The sequence below is a fragment of the Camponotus floridanus genome, unplaced genomic scaffold, assembly GCF_003227725.1.
Source record: "Camponotus floridanus strain SB8 unplaced genomic scaffold, Cflo_v7.5 scaffold45, whole genome shotgun sequence".
NCBI lineage: Eukaryota > Metazoa > Arthropoda > Insecta > Hymenoptera > Formicidae > Camponotus > Camponotus floridanus.
Window position 1 is genome coordinate 880,302 of NW_020229603.1, and position 23,305 is coordinate 903,606.

The 23,305-nt window shown below is 35.9% G+C and overlaps 1 protein-coding gene across 2 annotated transcripts in view; it reads right to left on the reverse strand.

Annotated features, from left to right (window-relative positions):
• Positions 1–91: 91 nt before the first annotated feature.
• Positions 92–23,305, reverse strand: part of LOC105256742 — a 234,967-nt gene continuing 211,753 nt past the window's right edge. For both annotated transcript variants that reach the window (XM_020029248.2, XM_020029247.2), the window contains 4 exons: positions 12,501–12,646; positions 9,425–9,694; positions 5,385–5,588; positions 92–5,045 (listed from right to left, as the gene is read on the reverse strand). In XM_020029248.2, coding sequence (XP_019884807.1) covers positions 4,936–5,045; positions 5,385–5,588; positions 9,425–9,694; positions 12,501–12,646 — 730 coding nt within the window. In that variant the 3' untranslated portion in view covers positions 92–4,935. The remainder of the gene's footprint in view (positions 5,046–5,384; positions 5,589–9,424; positions 9,695–12,500; positions 12,647–23,305) is intronic.

Below are 23,305 nucleotides of genomic sequence, written 5' to 3' on the forward strand. Positions count from 1 at the left end.
GAGTAAAGAATAAAACTACGGATTCGTCTTAATTTATTTGTAAATATATTATTAAGTATAACATCTATAATATAATAATAATAATAATATAATAATGAAAAACCATTTACATTAATAGGTATCATTGTAATATTTTAATCCAATAGTAAAACACTCAGTTATTTATAGATTCTCGATAGCTTTCAAGCGTGTGGAAATTTTTAGAGTAGTAGTACCATCAGATCGCGCGTGTCACGGTGCAAAACATTTTCGTCGACTCTCTGCATAGTTTCTCTCTCTTCCCCTTCATTATAGTTACATACAATAGTAATTTCAATAAAATCGATGTCGTCTTCCTTTAACTTCTCATTTTATTATCCGCTCATACGCACGTACGTACATAAGCCGACATATTCCTTAGTGAAAAGTGTATCGGGTGACTTTACACCGTGAAAGATTATTCTTAATCTATCGTCGTTATTGCGGGTATATTGAGATGCCTTAAATTGTGTACAGTAACGCTGCCTCCAATTGAAATTCGAAGGGCGCTAAATCACCGAGCCGTACGCTATCGATAAGGATAACACGTCGCGAATCGTAACGGAAAGAGGAAGCCTCGAGATACATCCGGATTCGTTCACGCAGATAAAAATGCCGAAGTCGACCAGATTTCTTCTGCATCCGATTCGAGAATGGAAGGCCGCAAGGAGAAATTCTTCGTCATCCTCGATCCCGCAAATCAATTCGCATGCTTAAATATCAGTTAGCGGCGCCCCGTTCTTTTCTTTCTTATACGAAAAATAATTAAAATTACCAAACAACTCTCGCTAAGACTAGAGACGGTAATAATCGTTGTGTCGTATTTTCTACAGGTAGTAACGTGTGCGCATGTTCGGTTACATTGCATAAGGAGAACAGGAATGAGTCTTCCTGCGCGGTTTTCATTATAAATATCCGGATTTGATAAATTTGTTCAATCGCTTAAACGTTATTTAATTCTTCTTCATGCACCGGTAAATAGGAATAATATCGACAATTTTTTGACAATTTTCTTAAATACACATTGCATGTAATGCTTGTCGTTTTTTAAGAAAATCTCTTTTAAAAATCTTTGCCACGTACACAAATTCGAGACAAGCGACGAAATGAAGAAAAAGCGACAGTTTTCTCTCGCGACACATCTTACACATTTGATTCGAACGTTTAAAAAAAAAGAACTATTTCGCGATGCGAAATCGAATATCGTTATTACAGGATGACAGAGGCAACTTAATAGCAAACACGAGTGCAACTACACGGACTATACAAGGTAATCACAAGAACAGAGTCTGTTCTTGTCGACGTCTCGGTTCCAACTTTACAACAATAAAAACGTAGTATATATATATATTTTTTCACAATATAATTTATCTTTAAATATTTCTGTATATTTGCATATATAACTATGTAACCTTCGATATAAATACCCTGAAATCTACACTCTCGCGATCTATCATAAAATTGAATTCACCTCCAGCTTGTTCTCTTTCTTCCTCTTCTTTTTACACTGAGTATCTCGTCGTATCGATGCGAAATTCGACACTCGATCGTATTTGTCACTATTCGAATCCTTTAAGTCTATTATGTACAAGTAATTTCCCGCAGCTTTCAATCCTAAGATGCAACCTAGTCCGCAAGATGGTTCGTATATTTCGTGTTTTGCTGATACTGCACAATACTAGTAGCTACTTTGTAGAACCAAGATGATACTAGCTTGATATACATTATAGAACACTAACTGACAGGGCACGAAACGTAATGTACGTATCTCGAGGATCACGGTTGCGTCTGAGGAAAGACAATAGCTGTATCTTTACGGCAGTTAGAACAGCCGGCACTCTGAAATCTATCGATAACGTTCTGGAGAAACTTCGCACGCAATTTGCAATCCCTGACTACAGAGGATGCAATCTCGTCAATATTAGAGACATAATATACATTATACAATCCTTTACTGTAAAAAAAATTAAAACAATTAATTTCTGTCGCATACATGGCATATTCTCAGTAAAGGATTAAGCACAGTGGGAAGCAATCGAATGAATGCTGTTGATTGAATACTGTCTTTTGATCGTCACCTATATCCATTATCTCTTTCATTGTTTCCCTATAGCTTGTTCATTTTATCTAATAGTGTACAATTTATAGCCAACATTGAATTGTCGCGTATTATATATATTTATAGTATTTATATTTATATATTTATATTTGCATATATATCTAGCTGTCCCCACATGTATATGTATAATCGATTAATACGCGGTCAAATACCTCTCCCGCCCTCCGTTTTGCGAAAGCCCGTAAGTAAAATATTTTGAATAAAAAATATGTATATTTTGTCGACACATTGGTTTTGTTGGAGAATCGTATCAAACGATCGCACCGTCTTATAAAAACCTCTCTGTCTTCTTTTTACAGTAACTCTCAATGTTTTAGTATATATTTAACTAAATATTTTGTGTTTTGTAACCAATATATAATTAACTCAATTAATTAATTTTTCAAAAGACGTCTATGTAATGTTAAAATAGTTTACCCTCAGTAAATATCAATTCTAAGAAATCACAGAAAATTTAGAATCTCTTTTGCTAATTTCAGATTCTTTCCGAATATATCACTATCTTAAAAATCACATGAAATTATAAATCTAAATTTTTGAAAAGAAAACTCAAACATTATTTATTACATGCAACTTAATCTACTGTTTCTTTACTCTCTTGATAACGATATGTTGTATTGCAATGATTTTCTGCTGCACATTTTTGTTGCATTATTCAATAACTAAATCGAATAATATATTTATTTTAAATTGCACTTTTTTATGTTATATAGCTTCGGTATATCATTTAGTATCTTATTAAAAAACAAATTATTTTTTTGCAAAAATTCTGATTGAGTTAAATTATTCAAATATTAAGCAAACATTTGTTAAAGCCGCTTTTTACATTCGTTATTGAACTTCATTAATCACGCATTACACATTAAAATCGTTTGCAAATTTGATATTTTTACATCAAAGAAAATGAGATTGATAGCAATAATATTTTATATTTATTTCAGATTGTGTTATCATTTGAAATCTTTCTTGTTGGTACGTTTTCGTTACGATTATTCGCAATAGGATTCGCGCGGTCGAGATTTTTCGATTTCTTTCTCTTTATAGAAACTTTCGATGGCGTACAGCCGGTTTCAACCTCACATTTATCGCACGAGGATTAAAGTTCAATAGCGGATCAATGTAACGTTTTTACAGAGAGCTTACAGACTAAACGCTCCTCTGATAACTATCTCTCCCGCGAGATGTACAAAAGAAAATGAGAGATTCTTTATAGGAGTAAGGAGTCCGTTTCTTCGTCCATTATTCTGCCTTATCGTACTAACAGTGATAGTAGTAATAATTACAGTAATAATCGTTCGTACAGCTTTTTCCTTTTTTTTTTCTCCTTTTTACAGCCTCTGCTTCTCGGCAAAGAGAGATTCGTGCCACGAAGCTTTTAATGGAAATGCGTATATAATTACAAGTTGGACGTGGCAGTTTTTTATTCTTCCCTAAATAAGTACATGTTTCGCGCTTAAAAGCGTCGAATGTGTCCAGCGAATGTGGCAGTGGCTGTGGAGCTACTTCTAAATAAGTGGTTATAGATCTATCACGTCCTTTCTCTCGCTTTTACTTCCTCTCAATCTATGAGCAACACTCGTATCGTATAATATTGGCCCCAGCACCCTTATTTTCTTTTATTATTATATCATTTCACGCGACGACTAATACAAGCGCAAGAAGATTGCGTTATATCGAATAAAATTAGATAGTGAAGTTTACATGAAAATAATTTCTTTTTGAGTAAAGCTTGTTTATATATCTAAAAAATACCGAATGGAGAAGAATTTTTACAATATTCAGCTGTTGTAAAACAAGATTAGATGGTGAATGAATCTCGTAATGAGATATCATTCTTGAAAGATGAAAGCATAAATCTCGGGCCCGAGTGTATTGTTCATTATTTCCGGTCTCGCGGCCTCGAAGGCAGCATTTTTCGCGAAACTCAATATTTGCATCATTAAGTCGTCGTTTCTCGCATCTTCAAAGGCAAACGTATTCCATTATATAGTAACACAAATCCACCGCCGATTCTATCTATGAAAACAGCCACCACGCAACACGCTCTCGCTTCGTGTTCTTGCTATGAGAAATGTAACAAGGTTCTCTGTTACACGAACGTAATAAACGAAGAGAACGAATTCGGCATATTTAACGTAACTGTAACAATCATGGTATTCGAGCGTGATAATGAAAAGAGCTAATTTCCGTAATTGCAGTTATTAACAGGATTGGAATGAGAGGGAGGAATATATTTTGTAGCTGCTGCATAAAATCACATTCTCTAGCAATAAATTCCTATTTAATTACAATTTATGAATAGGTATCATTATATCACAATAATGCAAACTTTATTAAATGATTATGTTATCCTTTTGTAATATTCTTATTTTCATAATAAGATAACAAAGTTTCTCTCATAATAATGCTTTCTGCAATAATATTATCATCATTTCGATCGATCTCTCGTAGCGTAGGAACGTGCACAGGGAGATCGTATTTCGTGGATGCATCGATTTTTATGTACATTCGTAAAGCCTCGCTTCCGGACTCGACTCTGCCACATTCGCGGGCCTGGCACATGCATTTATATATTATGTATATATACCTTACCCGTTTCCGACTTGTCTCTTTTATTTTTCTTAATCACTTCACTCACCTCACGCATCCCGCGCTCACTTATACCCTAAGATTGATTATTAGTTTTACCTCTGTCTCCCAGAACGTTATATATATAATCACCACAAACGCAAGATCGCAATAAAAGTCTCTTTCAACTATATTGCCACGGATGTGTGGCGCGTTTCGGCTCAGTGGCATCACCTCGCGATATATCTGGCGAGGAGCGCGCCGAGAAGGACAATATAAAGAAGAGGCGCCGGCACCCGAAGCGCCCACGTGGTCGCCGACGAAATATCACCGCATTGAGCTGAAATATATAATTAATATTATTTATATTTTTTAAAAATTATATTTTATATTTATAAAAATTGTATAGAAACAAGCAAGACCTAGGAACAGATGTAGAAGCGCGAGCTGAGGGAAAAATTTATTTTGTTAAATTTCGAACAAAAAGTTTCTCGTGAAATTAAATTTTTTAAATTAGCCAGACTTTTTTCAATGAATGTCGACAAAGTCGACAACTTATATATGACACCATTTAAAAAAAGTTATAATTAGAAAGAGTTAGAGTTAGCGAAGAATTTCGCAAACAGTGAAATTTTCGCGCGTGGAGACGCGTGTTGCATTCAGAATGAACAATGCTCACCGTACGACGTGAGGTTCACCTGCCACGAGACTGGATGGCGATGAGAGGCCCTCGGACAGGAAGCGAGATGGCCCGTCACCGAGAGTTCACGACTTCCTGTCGTCGCGGCGGACGCGCTATAAACGAGGCAGTAACGTCCGACATCGGTGCTAGCCACCAAGTAAGCGGTATCGTTTTCGATCCAAGTTCCGTGGCATAAGTACTCTGGAAACGAAACGACATTGGCTGTGAACGAAGCGAAAAAAACGATCGCAATTTATTTTCCGCGCGATAGACGCCGAGTTAAGAAGACCATCGCCGCAAAGTCGAATTAAACCCCTCGATATTTTTGAAGTGGTACGAGGTAGAGTGAGATTACGAGTAATAACTTTGCGCTATGATATAAAAGTTTTTTTTTTTTAAGACGATTTAAAGAAGGCTGACGACAATAACATACTAAACTAGGGATCTGAATCTGACGGAGCACCTGGAAAAAGTCATAAGTCGTTGATGAGATTTGCTTTCATTCTTTGCCATTGTTAAGTTTATGTTCCTCGATCCTGAGAAAGATGCATATTTATAATATCATGCAAAAAGAAAGAAAATATATAATTATTGTATATCGAGAAATTTAATAATTACATTAAAAAAACTGTAATAAATTAATTAATAATAAAAAGTATACGGAATAATAAAATAACAAAATTAATAATAAAAGTTAATAATAAAAAGTATAAGTATCCTGCGTTATATTAAATCAAGTAGTCTCTCGTCTGGCTCTCTTGACGTTAATATCGTACTTTGAAATTGTGAAAATAAATTGTCAAATTTCATCAAATGCTGAATTTATCGCTCGCAACGTTTTTATAACAGTTTCGTTTCCTGGTGGATGAGATAACTATAGTCCCTCTCAACCATTCAATTAACGTGTCCGATAAAAAGAGGGAGAAATGTGATTCGATCGTTTCAAAAGCTACTTTTATGTCATCATTTCTACGGCACTTGCTTCTGCGCCTTCCGTAACAATGCGCGCGAGAACGAAAGAGGAATAAACGAGAGTCATAAATCCTGCCGACACATCGATATCAGGCGTGACGTTTCGAGCGACGATACCCGATCGTACTTGCAAGATAGTAAGATGAGAATTTACTGCGGTCGCTCGACAGCTCGTGACTTCGCGTAAAGAGGAAACGCGAGACCGCGCATCGTGTTCAACGATGGGTGATGGCACCTATCAACGGTAAAAAAAAAAAAAATAAAAAAAACGTGGTAAGCGACGTTGACGTATCAGAATAAATATAGAATTTTCTACCTGTTGTTTTGCAAAGATACGATAACTCTAAAAGAATTCGATTGCGTCCACCGGTCGAACATCAACCCCTATCTATTCAAGGGAATAGAACGAGCTCGCGATAGAAATTAAAATAAAGCCTTAAATGATGTGGCTTTAAATTCGTCGAAGCTTCCCATTAGTCAGAAAAATTAAATTATTTGAGCATGTATCTTTTCTCATCATCTTTTACAACGATCTTGATTTTACGGATACGTATTAAGGCCATTTAAGGCGCGATTAATGATTGCACTCGCGAGATTCAAGCGAGATTCGAAGTGAGCAAACTGAGGCTATTTATACGAAGTCTTAATGGTTGTTTTGTCTTCTTATCGTCATTGTCGTCGTCCTCATCGTTGGTATCCGTGTCTCGAAATACAATCCCGTGTCGACAGTTGCGAGACACGGGACTCGAGTGTCTAAATCCTCGGTTGTGTCAACATGTTCCGGTACAACTCGCGCCGCTAAAATAATTTCCGGCTGACAAAATGCTCCTCACCGTGCCGGTTCTGTAATGTATCAACGTATTTCTCGCGGATTACAGAGATACACCATCGGCTTCGCACATGTTACGCGTTCGTATCGTTTATATTCGCAGGGGGAGGACTGAATATAAACTGCGTTCTATATCTTTCCAGAAATCCAGTTAATCCGGAAATCATTCGGCATTATTTTGAAACTTGGTTATTACTATTGTAGTTCTGTTATCGAGATAAACATACGGTTTACAGTGACGTTTATATACACAAGGAGATATTAAAATATAATATAATACAATCCAGTACAGTAGAATATCTTGATTGATTGTTTATAAATATGTAAATGGATATCCCATCAGAATTAATGGATCTCTATAATACGTACAATAATGCTTGCAGCGTACAATTTATTATTAATTAAGCTATTTTCAATATACAGGGTATTTCTTAATAAGTGCGAAAAATTTTAGGACATGATTCTTTGAAATCGAAAATTAAGAGGGATTTTTCATATAAACATATATTCCTATATCCCTTCCTGTGGAGTTACACTCCTCCAGAAATGGGGGTAAAAATTAGGTTTTTATTTTCTTTTCAAATTTGGAACAAGTTAAAGAAATAAAATTAAATATTTCTTACTAGTAAAAAGATTATTTATTAATATTTTTTTCAGCTTCCCGTATTGTTATAAAGGGATAAAACTAGCAACCCCTATTCAATTTTTTATTAGAATTTTTTAATGGGCCGGAATATGATCATCTAAAAATGCATTAAAAAGTTTGATTTATTTAAAAACTTTTTTATTTCTTTTATTTTTTTTATAATTTTCAAGAAAAAAAATAATACATTATCGTGCACAGCACGATACTAAATAGCAAATAGCATAGGTTTCGAATTACGAGAAATTAAATTTTAAAATAAAAATGAAATTAGAGTAAATGTTGGAAAAAAAAATTGGAACAAAAACAAAATTATAATAAAAACCTAATTTTTACTCCCATTTTTGGAGAAGTGTAACTCCACAGGGAGGGAGTGTATGTTTATATGAAAAACCTTCCTTAATTTTCGACAAAGAATCATCTCCTGAAATTTTTCGCACTTATTGAAACATTCTGTATATTAAATGTAGCAAGAGAGAAAAAAAGGGAAGTGAGAATCTCGTAAAAATCGCCAATTCAGATGACAGCGAATCACGCGGCAGCGTAATTCAGATAGCGTGTCAATTTTTATGTATAGAGTCAAACGAAGCGCACAAAGTTAGCGCGGACGTAAGTAAGCGCTCTATACTCTCCGGCAACCGTGACACCCGCTGCCTTTCCGCAAACTAACTATCACCACTTGTGATAACTTTGCGCGAACTAGGATGGTACGGAACACGAGAAGGAAGTGCGGGTAATCCGATAAGATGTTCCAGGCGGACGTGCTCCAGTCCGTGTTGTGTCGAGTCTCCTATCTCTCTTCCTTTCTCTCTCTTTAGCTCTTTCTCTTGAACATCTCGGGCGCTGAACATTCTGCTGAACCACAGAGCTTCTGCAAATACGCTATCGAAGACAACGGATGGCGTCCATCAAGTCTTTCGAACCGTCATTGTTAAGACAGCGTCCCCAGAAGCTCGTTTACCGCAAGCTTTTTGATAAAAATCTATTATAGTTATTGCACGGAGGATAAGAGAAAGCTAACTCGAAAGATTCAAAGATGACGATAACGACGACGAGAAATATGTCTGTTAACTGTCCTGACCTATGTCACATGTCGAGAATCCGTCGAAGTTTCCAAATGCTTCAGCAACTCGTCGTCCTTAACGGATGAAATCCTCTCCATCACTTCTATCAGACATCTCTCTGATTAACTTCCCTCGGTCGCTTAAGTGAAAGAATCAAGAAATCTTCGAAGCGTAATATAAATAAAAAATTTTCCTGAACGAAATAAATTTAATATAGCTATTGCAATATTTAAATTCATAAGAATTTTAAATAGCAAATTAATGCTAAGATAGGAGAGAATGTTTCTCAACTACTGTTCAAGTAATAGAGTTATTCTACTCCAGTTTAGAATAGAGAAAGATTTTTTTTATTGAAAGATTTTTCCCAAATGTCCTTCGTGAAATACGTAATGAAACATAATGAGATATAATACATGTAAATAATAAGATTTATTCTTCATTTAATCGCACACGCGACGCATAATGATGCAACTAGAAAAGATATAAATACAACGCGAAAAATATGACAGATGGTAAGAATAATTCTTACCGGATAATGCCTCGTCGCTGCAGGATGTAGCAAACTCCATGCGATCGGGTGTCCTGCAACCGATGTCCAATCTGCGAACACTGCCGTGATGACATTGGCTTGGGAATGGCGTGGATGGCATTCTCACATCGTGCACCTCCGCTGCGTTGGCAACGTTCTGCTCACCATCGACGGTTAATAAGTTCTCGATGTCGGCATGCGGTGGCCGAAACAACGACACGATTTCGTAACGACCGAGATTGGGGCATTGCCGAGTTGACGGATCGGTTGCTAAAAAAAATGAGTAAAGATTATTTATTTATTTCGCACATGTGTGTATCTTTTATCAATCGAAATTGCGAAATTAACGAAAAATTGATTTCCATGTACTTGATAAAAAAAAAAATGCGACTGTATATCGTTAAAATTTCTTTAAATTTCCTCCTACATACGAAGAACAATTATTATTATAATTTGTATACGATCCATCGGTAAACGACAAAAGCTCGTGCTTATATTGCAGTGTAACTTTTAGCCGAGCAATTTGATATGCGATCGACACGCAGTCGATGTATTTCGCACGCTAAGGTAAATGCATTTTACTTTGTTCCTGTAGGAAATTAGCGCAACACGATCCGCGTCGAGGTGAGAGCCCGCTGTTCATTGTGTCCAACGTCAGAACGGCAAGTTCTCTCACGACGGGGGAGATCCATTCAAGAAGTTCGACGTGAAAGAATCTTGCTTTTATATTTGCCTCTTTATCGCGGTTTTATACTCGCTACTTCAGCTAGGTCGGGACTAAAAGCCTCGAGGACGAACTACCTGCTTACTTTACACCAGTGTTTCCCAACCGACGACAAGTTTTCAAGTTGAATAGCAAGACAGACCAACTCTAAACCGTTTACTAGTTTAATATTATTTAAATTTATTCAAGTAATTAATATAATATTAGATTTAATATAGTAGTAATCTACAATATTACAAGAGAAATCCATTTGGACTTTGAGCTTTTAATTTTGATCAAAGTATTTAGCACTAAAATCAAGATGCGTGAAATCCTGCGCATATACAATAAAGAAATACGCGTCCCTTTTTTTTTAAATTCTAAATGTGCAGGTGAAAGGTTGGGAAACGCTGTTTTACACGATGCAGTTCTCAGCCGAGCGATTTCTGGTGATAACGCAATAGCACCCACGTGTATCCGCACCGAGAGAGTGCCACGACACACAAAAGGGAAAGACGAGTGCGAATGGCGGCGCGATAAATTCCGCACCGGCGGAACGACATCGTCCTTCGTCAACGTTACCGGAATCGACTAGGGAGAAACTGAAAGACGAGCCGACGACAGGAGAGAGACTTTACGACGGATCCGCCATATGATCCTTTATGGTCTCGTAAAGTCGCGCCTATCGAATTGATTGTTAAACTCTGTCATTTACAAACTTCTCCCATGAGTTCGTCGGCCTTTTTTTCATAAATATTTCCCCGTCGAGCGATATACATATTTTTGGACAGATCTATTCAAACGATAAATGTCGAGACATCAATCATATTTAACTTAGAAAATTTCGTAAAACAAACTTCGAGATAAAAATAGATAATGAAATCTCTCTCACTCTCGCATCGTTTAATCTTAAATAGACTTTGCTTTGAAAGAATCTTGAAAGTTGAGGATTAGTTATACAAAGGGGTATTTAAAGTCGAACGTAGGAAGGTTACTGGAACTTTCATCAAACTTTCGCGAAGGAAAAATCGACTTCAAATTGATCAAGGAATCTGTGGATGGAGCAAAGCGCGGAGAATCCACGACTTTATGTACTGTAAACGCTAGAAAGTGCATCAAAAATTGAAAAGACTTTATGAGATCAAAATCAGCAACGAGTGTGTGCATTTCAGGAAACTAAACTGCGACAGAGCGAGTTTATAATTTGACAACTTTGAATTCATGATCAATATCTTAGTTTAGGGAGGTAAACAAAACGTTTCTATTTTCTATTAGACTATGAATCATGTTTTATTCGAAATTCCGAGTCCCAGAGTTTTCCTTTCTCCAAAAAGTTATGATATGATGTCTTGTGAGCAATGCAATATATTTTTATTAACAGCGCAATTTACTAAATGTTTAAAAAAAAGTTGAACACGATACGTCAATATAAAATGGATATTATATGCAATTATTTAACAATTATTTAACAAAAAATGTTTGTAAATGCATCATTAAGCGGTGTATCGGATACCTGCTCCGTTTGCGTGAATCTCTTTTCGACTCGTTTATCCTCTGTCAGAGTAATTCGATAAGATCGAGACAAAGCAGGGGACGCGAGCAATGAATCGGAACAAAAACGGAGGGCTCAAGTTGGCACCAAAAGCCAGGGGGAGGCCGGCGCGAATCCGGAAATCACCTTCGAGCAAACCGTTTATTTCTGATTCCGGTTTCCGGATCGTGATCGAATTTCCAACGTCCAATCTATTTAATCTTGGCAAAAAAAGAAACGCGAATATTACTTTATGATAATGATAATGAAACTCCCGCGCGAATCATAAAGAAATTTTACATTCTCGGAGAATATGCATTGCGAAATATGTATTATTTCGCGCGCTTCCGGAATAAAGGCGATATCGGATGAATGTTAAATTAAGAAGCCACGAATATTAATCGAACGGTAATGCAGTTAACTTACTCTCTAATAGAGAGAGAGAGATAGATAGAGAAAGAGAGAGAATCGCTCTTTGACAACTTCCAAAAGAAACTGCAACTTCATTTATGAGCCGCTTCTATCGGAATATCGGCAAATTAATTTACTCGATTAATTACGGTTATAATGCCGACAAAGCAAAAATGCTGGGACGTATTAATAGTGGGATGGTCCACGTTTAACTGCGTTAATTAAAAGCCGTAGTAACAAATATATATATATATAACATGATCTGTCAACGCTGAACACTGTTAAGCGTAATCACATTTGCGTATATTTACATTCGCTCGACTCTCGGAAAGTTGCCACCCCGCATTAAAGCCCAATTAGTTACTTCACTATTGCGACGTGATATTGCGACGACAATGCGTAATTCGATTAGAAGGTCAGAATTTACTTACTGATGAACGTCGTGTACGGCATCGTGTGCGAATTGAACGTACTCGCATTGCATATGTCGTCGGACTGTTGGCGCCATTCCGACAGTTGCATCTCTATTACGTGTTCGTCTCTCCTATGGAACATGACGCACACGTATCCGTTTTTGCTGAAAAGGTACAGGCAAAAGCGTTAGATACTCGAAATGAATCGAGAACGACATTGCGGAACTTAAATTTACAAAGTTGGAAAGTTGTTCAAACTTAGATCTACTACTACCAAGTAAATTTCCTAATGTTGGGACTATTTTAAGCAAACTTGCGAGGATCGTTGTAGAAGAAAGAGATAGTTTGCGAGAAAGGAAAATATCTTGTTGCGAATTACGCCGTTTATTGTCTGGCCCTTTCGACTATAAAATCATCTCGCGAGGAGAAAAATTTGGATACGAAAGGATTAAACGCGAGAGATACGCCTGTCCACTAAATCGTTAAGACTGATCTCGAATAGGGAGAGCAACGAACCCTTTCTGTCCAGGATAGGCGGCGAGAGAGAGAGAGAAAATTAAATCTTCTCTCCTAGAATAGGGCGAGGGCGAGATACGGGATTAAGATTTTATTTTATCAAGACGTTTCTTAACGGCCGAACATTAAGTTTAACGCAATTCTTTTACGATGACCGTCCACTTTTACGGCGGAATCTGAAAACTTGGTTACTCTCTCTACGAACGTATATACTCATATATACCACGTGTGTGTCATATACACGTAGTATAGACACGTCATATATAAGTTCATATCTGTATACACTTTGACGATATATGTTTACATTGTAGCCCCGTGGAGCATTGCCGTCGTAAGCCGTTGCGCGAACCGGAAACGACAGTCTCGACATATATTTGTCTTACGAGTTTCTCGTTCGTGTGAAGAGGGATATAAAGTTTATATTACTTCTCGATAGCTCGCCTCTCGTGAAACTAGTTTCCACGATCGCGGTCGGGGATTCCGCGATTCAGCATGGGCCAATTTTTTACAAGATTCAATTTAATTGCGCTGCTTCTGGCACTGAATAGGCGAAAATAAAAGAAAAGCGACGGTGGTTCACAATGGAAGATATAAGTTTGCGCGAAGGACAGAATGTTCTCGCTTAATTATAAGAGAAATATTATAATTCTAGGAGTTTACTGATATAAGGATCGATCTACGTTCGATCTACGATCGATACGGTTAGCACGCTACTTATATCGCGATATAATTTATGGTATACAAATATATTTATAATATAATATTTATGATATAAAAATTCAAGTAAATTTATGTAAGTTGTAACTCGCACGAAGGCTTTTGATGATTGAGAGTTATGATTTTTACGAACCATATTCCTCGACTGATCCGTGTCATAAATACTCGATGTATAACCATATAAATTTTAACCACGAAGTTTTATTTGCGAGACGTCCTACGGTCGCGTTAACGATTTTTATGCTCATTAAAATCGTTCTAAATCCTCGCGAATAGAGCGAAATGTATAAATCTATTCTTGGAAATTTATAAAGTCAACATTTTTCACGATAGAAACATCACTTAATAGCAATTTGCAGGTACAACAAGAACCAGGTCAGAGAGGTGATGAAAGTTTCAATTCGTTATTTCAGAGCTGATATGGAAAGATGAGTAAAAGGTACAAGGATCGAGAGTCAAAAAATACAATCTTGCTTAAATATTCAACCGTGCATTTAGTTTGTCGCGCTATGTTATTTTTTTTTCAGCAGAAAGTACGAGTTCGCGATGCCAAAATTTCATTATTCGTCGCAGATCATGATTTGCAGGGCGAGCTCTTTTTTTTCGGGAAAATATCTCGTAACCGAGCTATGTGCACATTCGGGCGTATAAAAGCATTGTAATAAAACGTGACGAACGTCAAGGGAGGTTTCGTGGAAACCGACACTCGTCTGCGATATGATTGATCGATGTCAGTTTTCTGGGCGAATCACGATACGCTATGATCCGCCAACCGTGGGATCACTCTCGCCGATATATCTGTATTGTGTCTGTAAAAACATAAATACCACAGAAGATGCAGCGTTAAATAATCTATAGTGTGACCTTAGAATGAAAAGCAATACGAATAAAAGAAATTGATAATAAAAAGATTACAGTAAAAGAAACAAAATAAAAAGAAATAAGTAAACAAAGAAATTTACCAAAAATAATGAAATAAAAAATAAGTGAAGAAAAAAATAAAAATATCATTATTCGTCAATATATTAATATATAATAATAATGAAATATCGTTAATATTTAGGCCACATTTGCAATTTTATCATTACTCCCTCATGAATTGTGAAACGAAATGTAAAATAATGATTGATAATCGCGCGTACCGTAAATAGAATGAAATTTTGAATTATTCAGGTAATATAAGATTAAACGGATATATATATATATATATATATATATATATATATATATATATATATACACTTTTCGGAGAGCGATGAGATAATATTTATGCGGGCGTCGTTCGTTATGAATAAAAAATATATAATAGCAAAAGTTTTGAAAGTGTCTCCGGGGATATTTCCCTAGAAAGCCTAATCATATGATAACGTGCGATATACATCATAGCCTTGTCGTTTAGTGTAAAGTCTTGAAAGAAAACTTGACAGCAATTGAAAAATGCACATCATACATTATCATTAAGACAAAATGAATCAATTTTGTAAAAGCTTCAATTGACAAATGTTTAAGTCCAAGGATTCTGCATGTTTTATATTTGTGTTAATTATAAAATCGTACGATAACTTTGATGAGGTACGTTAAAGTACAAAATGTTTGTGTATGTGTATGTGCATCGATAATCGTAATATTCTTCAAGCTTGGTATCGAGCTTGGTTTAACAAAAATTTTGTTTAATATACATGGTGCATAAGACATCCGTGTTCCCTGAAATTCTCGACGGAGGAGCAAAACCGATACGATAATGTATCGGAGGCGGCGGCGCGATAACGTAAAGAGCGCGGCACAACTTAATTAATTAAGTTGTGCGGCAGCCGTTTACATTCGGTTTCTGGCGTGCATCCGGGAACGCCCGACCGCCGTTATCGTTCCCCAGCGTGCAGTGGTGTCTTCTTACGAGAGCGTGTGCATCCCCCTCGTCTCTCTTCCACCCGCACTTGCATCTCTCTCTTGGCATGCAACGACCAAATTCCCCATTTTCCTTCCGAAACATTCTTTCGCACTTCATCGTAACGTTGGTATCTTAATTAAAACTGCACCAATTTGTTGATATACATGCGAATCATCCAGGGAAATTAATATTATATATTCCAATTAGTATTTCAATTAGCATTATATCGCTAATTGTATATAAATTGACTATGATTGCATTTTCAAGTACATTAGTATTATTATTGTCATTGAAATATTATTATTACTTGAATGTAATACATCTACTTTTTTCGAAACCACGTGAACTCTGTTCTTTTATAACACATAATTACACTTCCGCGCTGTCGATTAAAAATACGTAGCCGCTGAAACGAAATATCCCCTTGACATATGACCTATTGCAACATCGATGACGATATATTGCGGGCAAGTGACGTTGATTTAAACCTTTTCCGTGCTCGACGTGTCAATGGCCGCAGCATGATGGCCATTACCACCGTCTTCTTTTGCTGCAGTATCCCAAATCGGGCGGGACATTTTTCATGGTCGACTTTTCAATCTAATTTATATTTGCTCGTTAGGCCATTCATACACTCGGACGACGCGTTCATCCGACCAATTCTGCGCTCGCCTTTCCCAGCGAAAAGAAGCTTTCGCTTCTCACGACTCAAAAGAGACGATTCTGTGAATCTCCTGGATTTAGGTCGTCCTCGTCAGCGGCGTTTCATGGATCGAGAACGATATCTTAGAGTCCCGATTCCGCGAGTGGAGATATACCTTCGACCACCACGTAGGAACTATGAACAGCAAGCGAAAGTACCGACCGTTACGATTCTTCTCCTCTTTTCTTCCTCATCTCTCTCTTTTTCTTTTTCTTCCATATTTTTTTTCGATTTTATTCGGTCCGCTGAGTATCATTGTGATGAAAGTGCACCGCAACGTTCTCTCAAATATGCGGAGAGCGATATCGCGTGTCTGCCGTGAAACTCACGGTGTCGAAAATTCAAGGAAATGTAGCTGCCATCGCAAATGCGAACGTTATTCTTTTACGAAGCTAATCATCTCTCTACGTTGAAAGGGAAGACGAAGAAACGGAGAGATCCTGGGTTGGGCGAAATTAAACTAGCTGTAGAAACATTTTTCCTCGTTTCTCTTTATGTCTTAACACGAGATTCGTACGTATAATAAAATGAGCTTATAAATAGCTCACTTAATAAAAAAATATAACGTCAACTAAATGTATGAATAAGAAGACGACTAAAATATGTATTCCAACGTGGTGTGTATTTCAACAGTTATTTCAATAAACGACCACTCGAATAATACGGTTTTACTGTTCGCGTTGAGAACAATAAAATGCAAATGGCAGCACTGTATTCCGGCGAAGAAGTATCTGCTTGATGTCATTTACAGATGAAAATGTTACGTGTAACCAAGTGTAGCGAGTATTGATGAAATTTCATTCGACAAAACAGCCATATACCTATTTATTAAAAAATGTACGAACTGATGAGAGCGAAATGAAGGCATTATATCTCTCTGTAAATAAAATATTTCGTAATTCCTGTGTGACTTTTGATTCAACATCATATACATTATAATAACTCGTCGCATGTATTTCAATCAAAATATTTCTTCGCGTTAATTAAATAAGAATAATAATAACTATATATGTAAAAGAATTCTTTTACTATTTTAACCTTTTCGTACCTCCGGGACATATATGTCCCATCTACGAAAAAATTCATAACTTTTAAACAAATAATCCTATCGACTTCTATCTTGGCTTGTTTTAAAAAAGAAGGTTCAAGCTATATGTAAAAAAATCGCGCACTTTGAAATGTAATGTTTACAGTACAATATAATTATCTAAACTTTGCAAAAAATCAAACTTTTAGAGAAATGAACTTTTAGAGCATGAAGATTAACCGCATATTAATTAAAAAATCATAAAATTTATGCGCTAATTATAATCTTAAAGTTTCATTTAAATATGATTACAACTTTATTATAATAATTTATATGTGTAATCAAGGTAAACGACATCGACGTGCGACATCAAGTCTCGCGGCAGATGCGCAGTTTGCAAAAAAAAAATGTATAACAATGAGTCGAACGTGTGTGTGTATTCAGGAAAAAACATAATATATATTTAAAAATAAATCCAAATAAAATCAATATTCATATTTTAAATATATTGATATTTAAGCTTTTCATTGTCACCATCTTGAATCTGCCATTTTGAATTTAAATTTTAATGGTAAATTTGGAATCAGCACTCCCAAAAACCTGTAAAATTGTCTTTATATGAAACACATCTCTTTTGGGAAAGCTAGAAATACGAAAGGGTTAATTTAATTATTGTATGTAATTATAGGTTGCTATAATTATAAAAATAGATTTTGAATTATTCTGTGCACTTATATACTAAAATTACAAGTTGTTTTGCAATTCAATCAGTTATATATTCCATGATAGGATATATCGCAAATTTATATGCCGCTGGTGTTTGCAATGGACGATCTGGTTAGCTGTAAATTAAGATTGGCGCTTGTGCTGGATTTGGCTATTTGCAGATAGACGTGACCTACTTGCCGATAGCGCCAGACACAGACTAATTTTAACGCTATGGAAATAATTCCCGATTTACAGCAAGCGCGAGATATGGGACAGAGAGATATGAGCTTTTAGCGAGCTCCGCGAAAATGATTTTATTTATTCGAGTTCCCTTTATCCCGTCTACCAGCATGATCTAACATTCAACAGACATGATTTTCAACGAAATAATTCTTATAGTAGCATGTTACTGGCTCGCGCATGTTCCCTCAGTTTGTTTGTGGTCGCTATTCCTTTGAACGTCCTCGTTTGCTATCCTACCTACTCTTCCCGCGCTGGCGCCAAGATTTATTTTACTACTTACAATTAGTTTTAACCGCTACTTCGTATACTCACAGGGATGTAGTGCGACGTGTGCGCGGGTCAGCGCGAAGAATATCCTCCAGTTTATCATGATTTAACAACTCAACTGCATTTTAGACCACATGCTAGGAGAACTGTCTTAAAAATATGCAATTGTAAATGTTTATTAAGAATAAGCATAAAAAATCGAAAGATGTAAAAGAGAAATATAATATATAAAGAGAAAAACACCACTCTAAAAATATCTTAATTTTTTGAAATATTCTTTAGACTTATTTTTGTGTAAGCTTTTTTTGAATTTTAGACAACATTAAAACTTACGCAAAAAACAATTAATAATTATTGATGCGTATATAAAGTATCGAAAAACTATTGGATATTAGGTATCCAACAACTTTCGAGCAGATGTTGGATCGTGAACCAAGAAAAATATCTTTTAAAATCCAAAACGACAATAGTTTTTGAATTATAGCCGATTGAAAATTAGAAGCGAAGTAAACTTTGAGAGTGTAAATAGGGAATAAAACCTAGTTTTCAGCGCAAATTTCAAGAGAACTTTATTTTAACGGCGGTTCGATCTAAAACTTGATTATTGAGATATATAAGGTTTCTGACTGCGAATTGTTTGATTAATTGGAAATTGATTTTTCCTTAACGAAGTTATTGAGGATCGATAATTATATGGAACTGAAAATTATTAATGAATCAATTAACTCTGAGCAGCAAATAAATAATAAGATCATATTTTTAAATTAATTAGATGCACAAGCGCATTTTAATTCAAAACAATTTCAAAAAAATATATTTTAAAAAGCTTTAGAAAATATATTATATTTACAGTTTCTCACATTTTTGTTAATATTTATTGTAATTTTTGTTAATGATAAAATATATTACAGTATTTTTATTGTTTTTGTATTTTGCTTTTGTATTTTACTTTTTATAAATTTTTATAATATATTTTAATATTTTAAACATTTTTAAAAGATTAAATTGAAATCAATCTTGTTATTAGAAAGCTGCCGAAATTTGCGGTTAAGTATGTCTTTCAGCTTAGTAGATGTGCTATCGGCTATGGCTCGATTGTCGATTTGGCAGCGTGTATACACGATAATTTTCCACCGTCTTGTGCGCCGATTCGAGTACGAAGGCTCTGCACTTCCGGTTGGTAGGACCCCGGTCAACGAGCAATTTTCCGGCCGATTGGTTGGTGAAACGTCGAACTTGCTCCAAGTCGATCTCTACCGACAGCAAGAGACACGCTTGTTTACTTTATGCCGGGAGTGGAGACTCTCTACGCGCACCCTTCTTCCCTTCACGTCGAAAGAATCTCGTCACTCACTTGAATATTATCAATTAACACGAATGATATTACATTAGAAGTGATATCAAAGAGAGATCTCTTGATTTTCCTGTCATGTGCATTTGTATTAAACATGTTTGAATTATATTTTTAATATTTTTTAAATAATATAATTTAAAGATATTAATTTTTCATATAAAATTTAACAAATCTTTTCAAATACTGAATTACGTATTAAAATGCAAATACACACGAAGGAATTCAACATTCCCCTAGCAATCGATTTTGTTATTTACTTGTGGTTAAAGGTAGCCACGATTCTTGTATACCATAGGTATTTCCTTTGGCGTCACATATTAGACATCGTTTACCAATTAGTACGTTTGGTAAATTTCCTTGATCGTACATATAGAGGCATACGGTATCTTGTGTTACCTGCTCAATTAGATGCAATTATACGCGATACATGAAACGAATGTCCGCACGAATATTACACAAGGTACCTGATGAAGTTTGATTATTATTTGTCGCATTCGTATAAATTCTAATCAACATATATCACAGTTATATCAGCGAGAATGTCGAGTAAATTACGGTCTGACCGCACTGCATAACTCAAAGTTAACGTAGGAAAGTTAAAACCGCATTCAACCATGCATAGTATTCTAATAAATACAGAACGTTCCTCGTTCCTTTTCCTCCGGAAATGATCGGAATGATTTTCCGCGGTTCGCCGAAACATTCGAAATACGCATACTTCCATGTTCGGGGCGAGTAGTAAGTGAAATATTCTGACGATGTAGTAGTTTATAAATAGCCGAGTATTTCAATCACAAATCGCATTTTCCGTCGAAAATCGTAGAGAGCGCCAACAATTTGTCCAAAGTAGATACAACGTACATTATTAACGTCTCAATTACTTTTAAACTATACGACGGAAAAATTAAATTGTTACTACGAGAAAAATCGACCGGCGAAAGGGGATCCGTGAGATTTCAATAGAAATATATATGACAATTTTGAAATATCCGATACTTGTATACACGCGCTAGCAAATACATACACGAAGTGATCAATGGAGCGACTCGCTGGAAATGAACAAGGACCCGCTGTATCGGACATACGCGAACAAAAAAATGACATAGAGAAAGGAAAAAAAGAATAAGAGAGAGAGAGAGAGAGAGAGAGAGAGAGGGAAAAAACAAAGCGAAACTGGGATGAGAGACCGCGCAGAGTTATATGCGCTACCTGCTTATGTGCGGATCATGTTTACCCGGGTTCACATATGCACTTGCATAAGCACGATAAGGGAGGAAGGGAGATGGTGTGTATCCACCCCATGTGACTCTGTCCACTATTTACGAACGCTAGTAATTCATAACTCGTTTTTTCGTTAAGCCTGTCTTGCTCGTCCTGTTTCCTCCCCCCGCTTTTCTCCCTCTTTTTTTTTTCCAATCGCGGACAGTATATGCACGGGCCTCGCAAAAACGAGCTTTGATCGGGTGCACCGAGCCGGACCGATCATCAACCAGCGGCGAAGTGTCGAACCGAACTGCGGCGGCATCACGCCGGATATACACGGTCTCTATGTGGGTGTATCTGTACTCTCTAAAAGCTCGTTATTAGATCGCGCGCGCACGTGATCTTTTCTTTTCTCGTAGAATGTTCGCTTGATAAGCGAAGAGCCCTTAACGGCTCCCCTTTAGCGACGGGTAGACATAGACGGTAGAAAGAGAGAGAGAGAAAGAGAGCCTTTTATACCACCGACAGTAACGTAATGGCCGACCGCGCCGCGGAAATCGCGATTGCGAGATGAAAAGCTCTTTTTTCCTCTTCTGTTTTAAGTCGCAACTTTGTTAAGCGCATATTCGAAAATGGATTTTGATATGAATATTAATATATCGGCGAATATATGTGAGCGGCAGTAAATGAATCTCGAGAATGGTAACATGATAATATTTATAACAACTTTAAATTGGTTTTAATTAATTAAACGAAATATTTCACCAAATATATAAAATTTGCTATTGACTTTATCTTAATTATTATTGGAGAGTTTAATTGGAGCATTTTACGTGACCGAAGGATTTCGATGTATGTACATATAAAATCTTTGGTTCGAATTTTTCCCGAGGAGAAGTGCATTTCGACGTTAAAGAATACTTTTTCCAAGTTACTGACTCTTATATTTTCTGAGATACCAGCTTACGTACTTCACGAAGTTCAATATTATACACTTCGCACCATAAAATTCTTTCTACTTGTGTGTTTTTGACGTCTAATCGACTCGTATCTTTCTTATAATATATATGTATTTTTTTATCGTTTTCGTACAAATATCTCCGCGGATCAGAAGCGCATCTTTGAGCAAAGTCGATTATATTCTCGGTTATTTATTATGAAAAAAATAGATAACTCCAACATAACGCATAAAATGTCGACAATCAAATAAACGAGCATAAGAGTTACATATGAGGTAAAAAATGATCATATTGTTTCTGGATATTTTTAGATCTCGCGATCAATTTCCGTTCGCTAAAAATATTTTCCAGCGTAATAAAAAAATTACGAGTTCTAAATTCGCAAACATTGCAGATGATTCTTGATGTCGTGTCGCTCAACTTTTTTTAAATCGCGTGTGACGAATCGTCGAAGAATAAAGTTGACAACATCGTAAAAATAAAGATCGCAGAAACTCGTTCCGAAAAAGCGACCAATTCCAAAGAAGGTGCGTAAACATAAAAGCAGATGCAAAAATGCGCAGATAAAAAAGAAAGTAATAGAAAAAGATCGAATTCGAAACGCGTAAAACGCGCTCATTCACGCGCTAAAGCATCGAAAAACGATGTGCTCGCGTTGGATTACGGACAATCTCAATAGTAAATTGCGTCTACGCTGCAATCTATGTCACGTTTATCGAAGTCATTAATTCGAGAGTCTCGTCAACACCAGGATGTAACATTCGTTTGACTAAAATTTGGTTTATTCATCATGTCGGAATAATCGATCAGGCAGAGGTCGAAATCGCGCATGTTCCGACAGCGACAAATGATTAATAGGCCGAAGGGTATTTTACTCTTCGGAGTCTGTGAATTAAAAATGCTGATCTTTCGAAGAATACAGATAAAAATTTTAATCAATTAACAAAGATGAAATTAGAAAAGAAGAAGTCTATTTCATACCTATTTCATAACATTGAAATTTTAACTTACACTGAGAAAAAGAGTTGTTAACTCTTGATCAAACTGTTTAACTTAATTATTATTTTTTTAATTGAAATATTTAAATTAAATAGATGTCATGTTAGATTTAATATGTATTATTTAATTTAAATAATTAAATATTTCAATTAAAAAAATAATAATTTAGTTAAAATGGCTTAGTCAAGTTAACAGTTAACTTTTTTTTTCAGTGTACCAATAGAGATGAATTACGATTA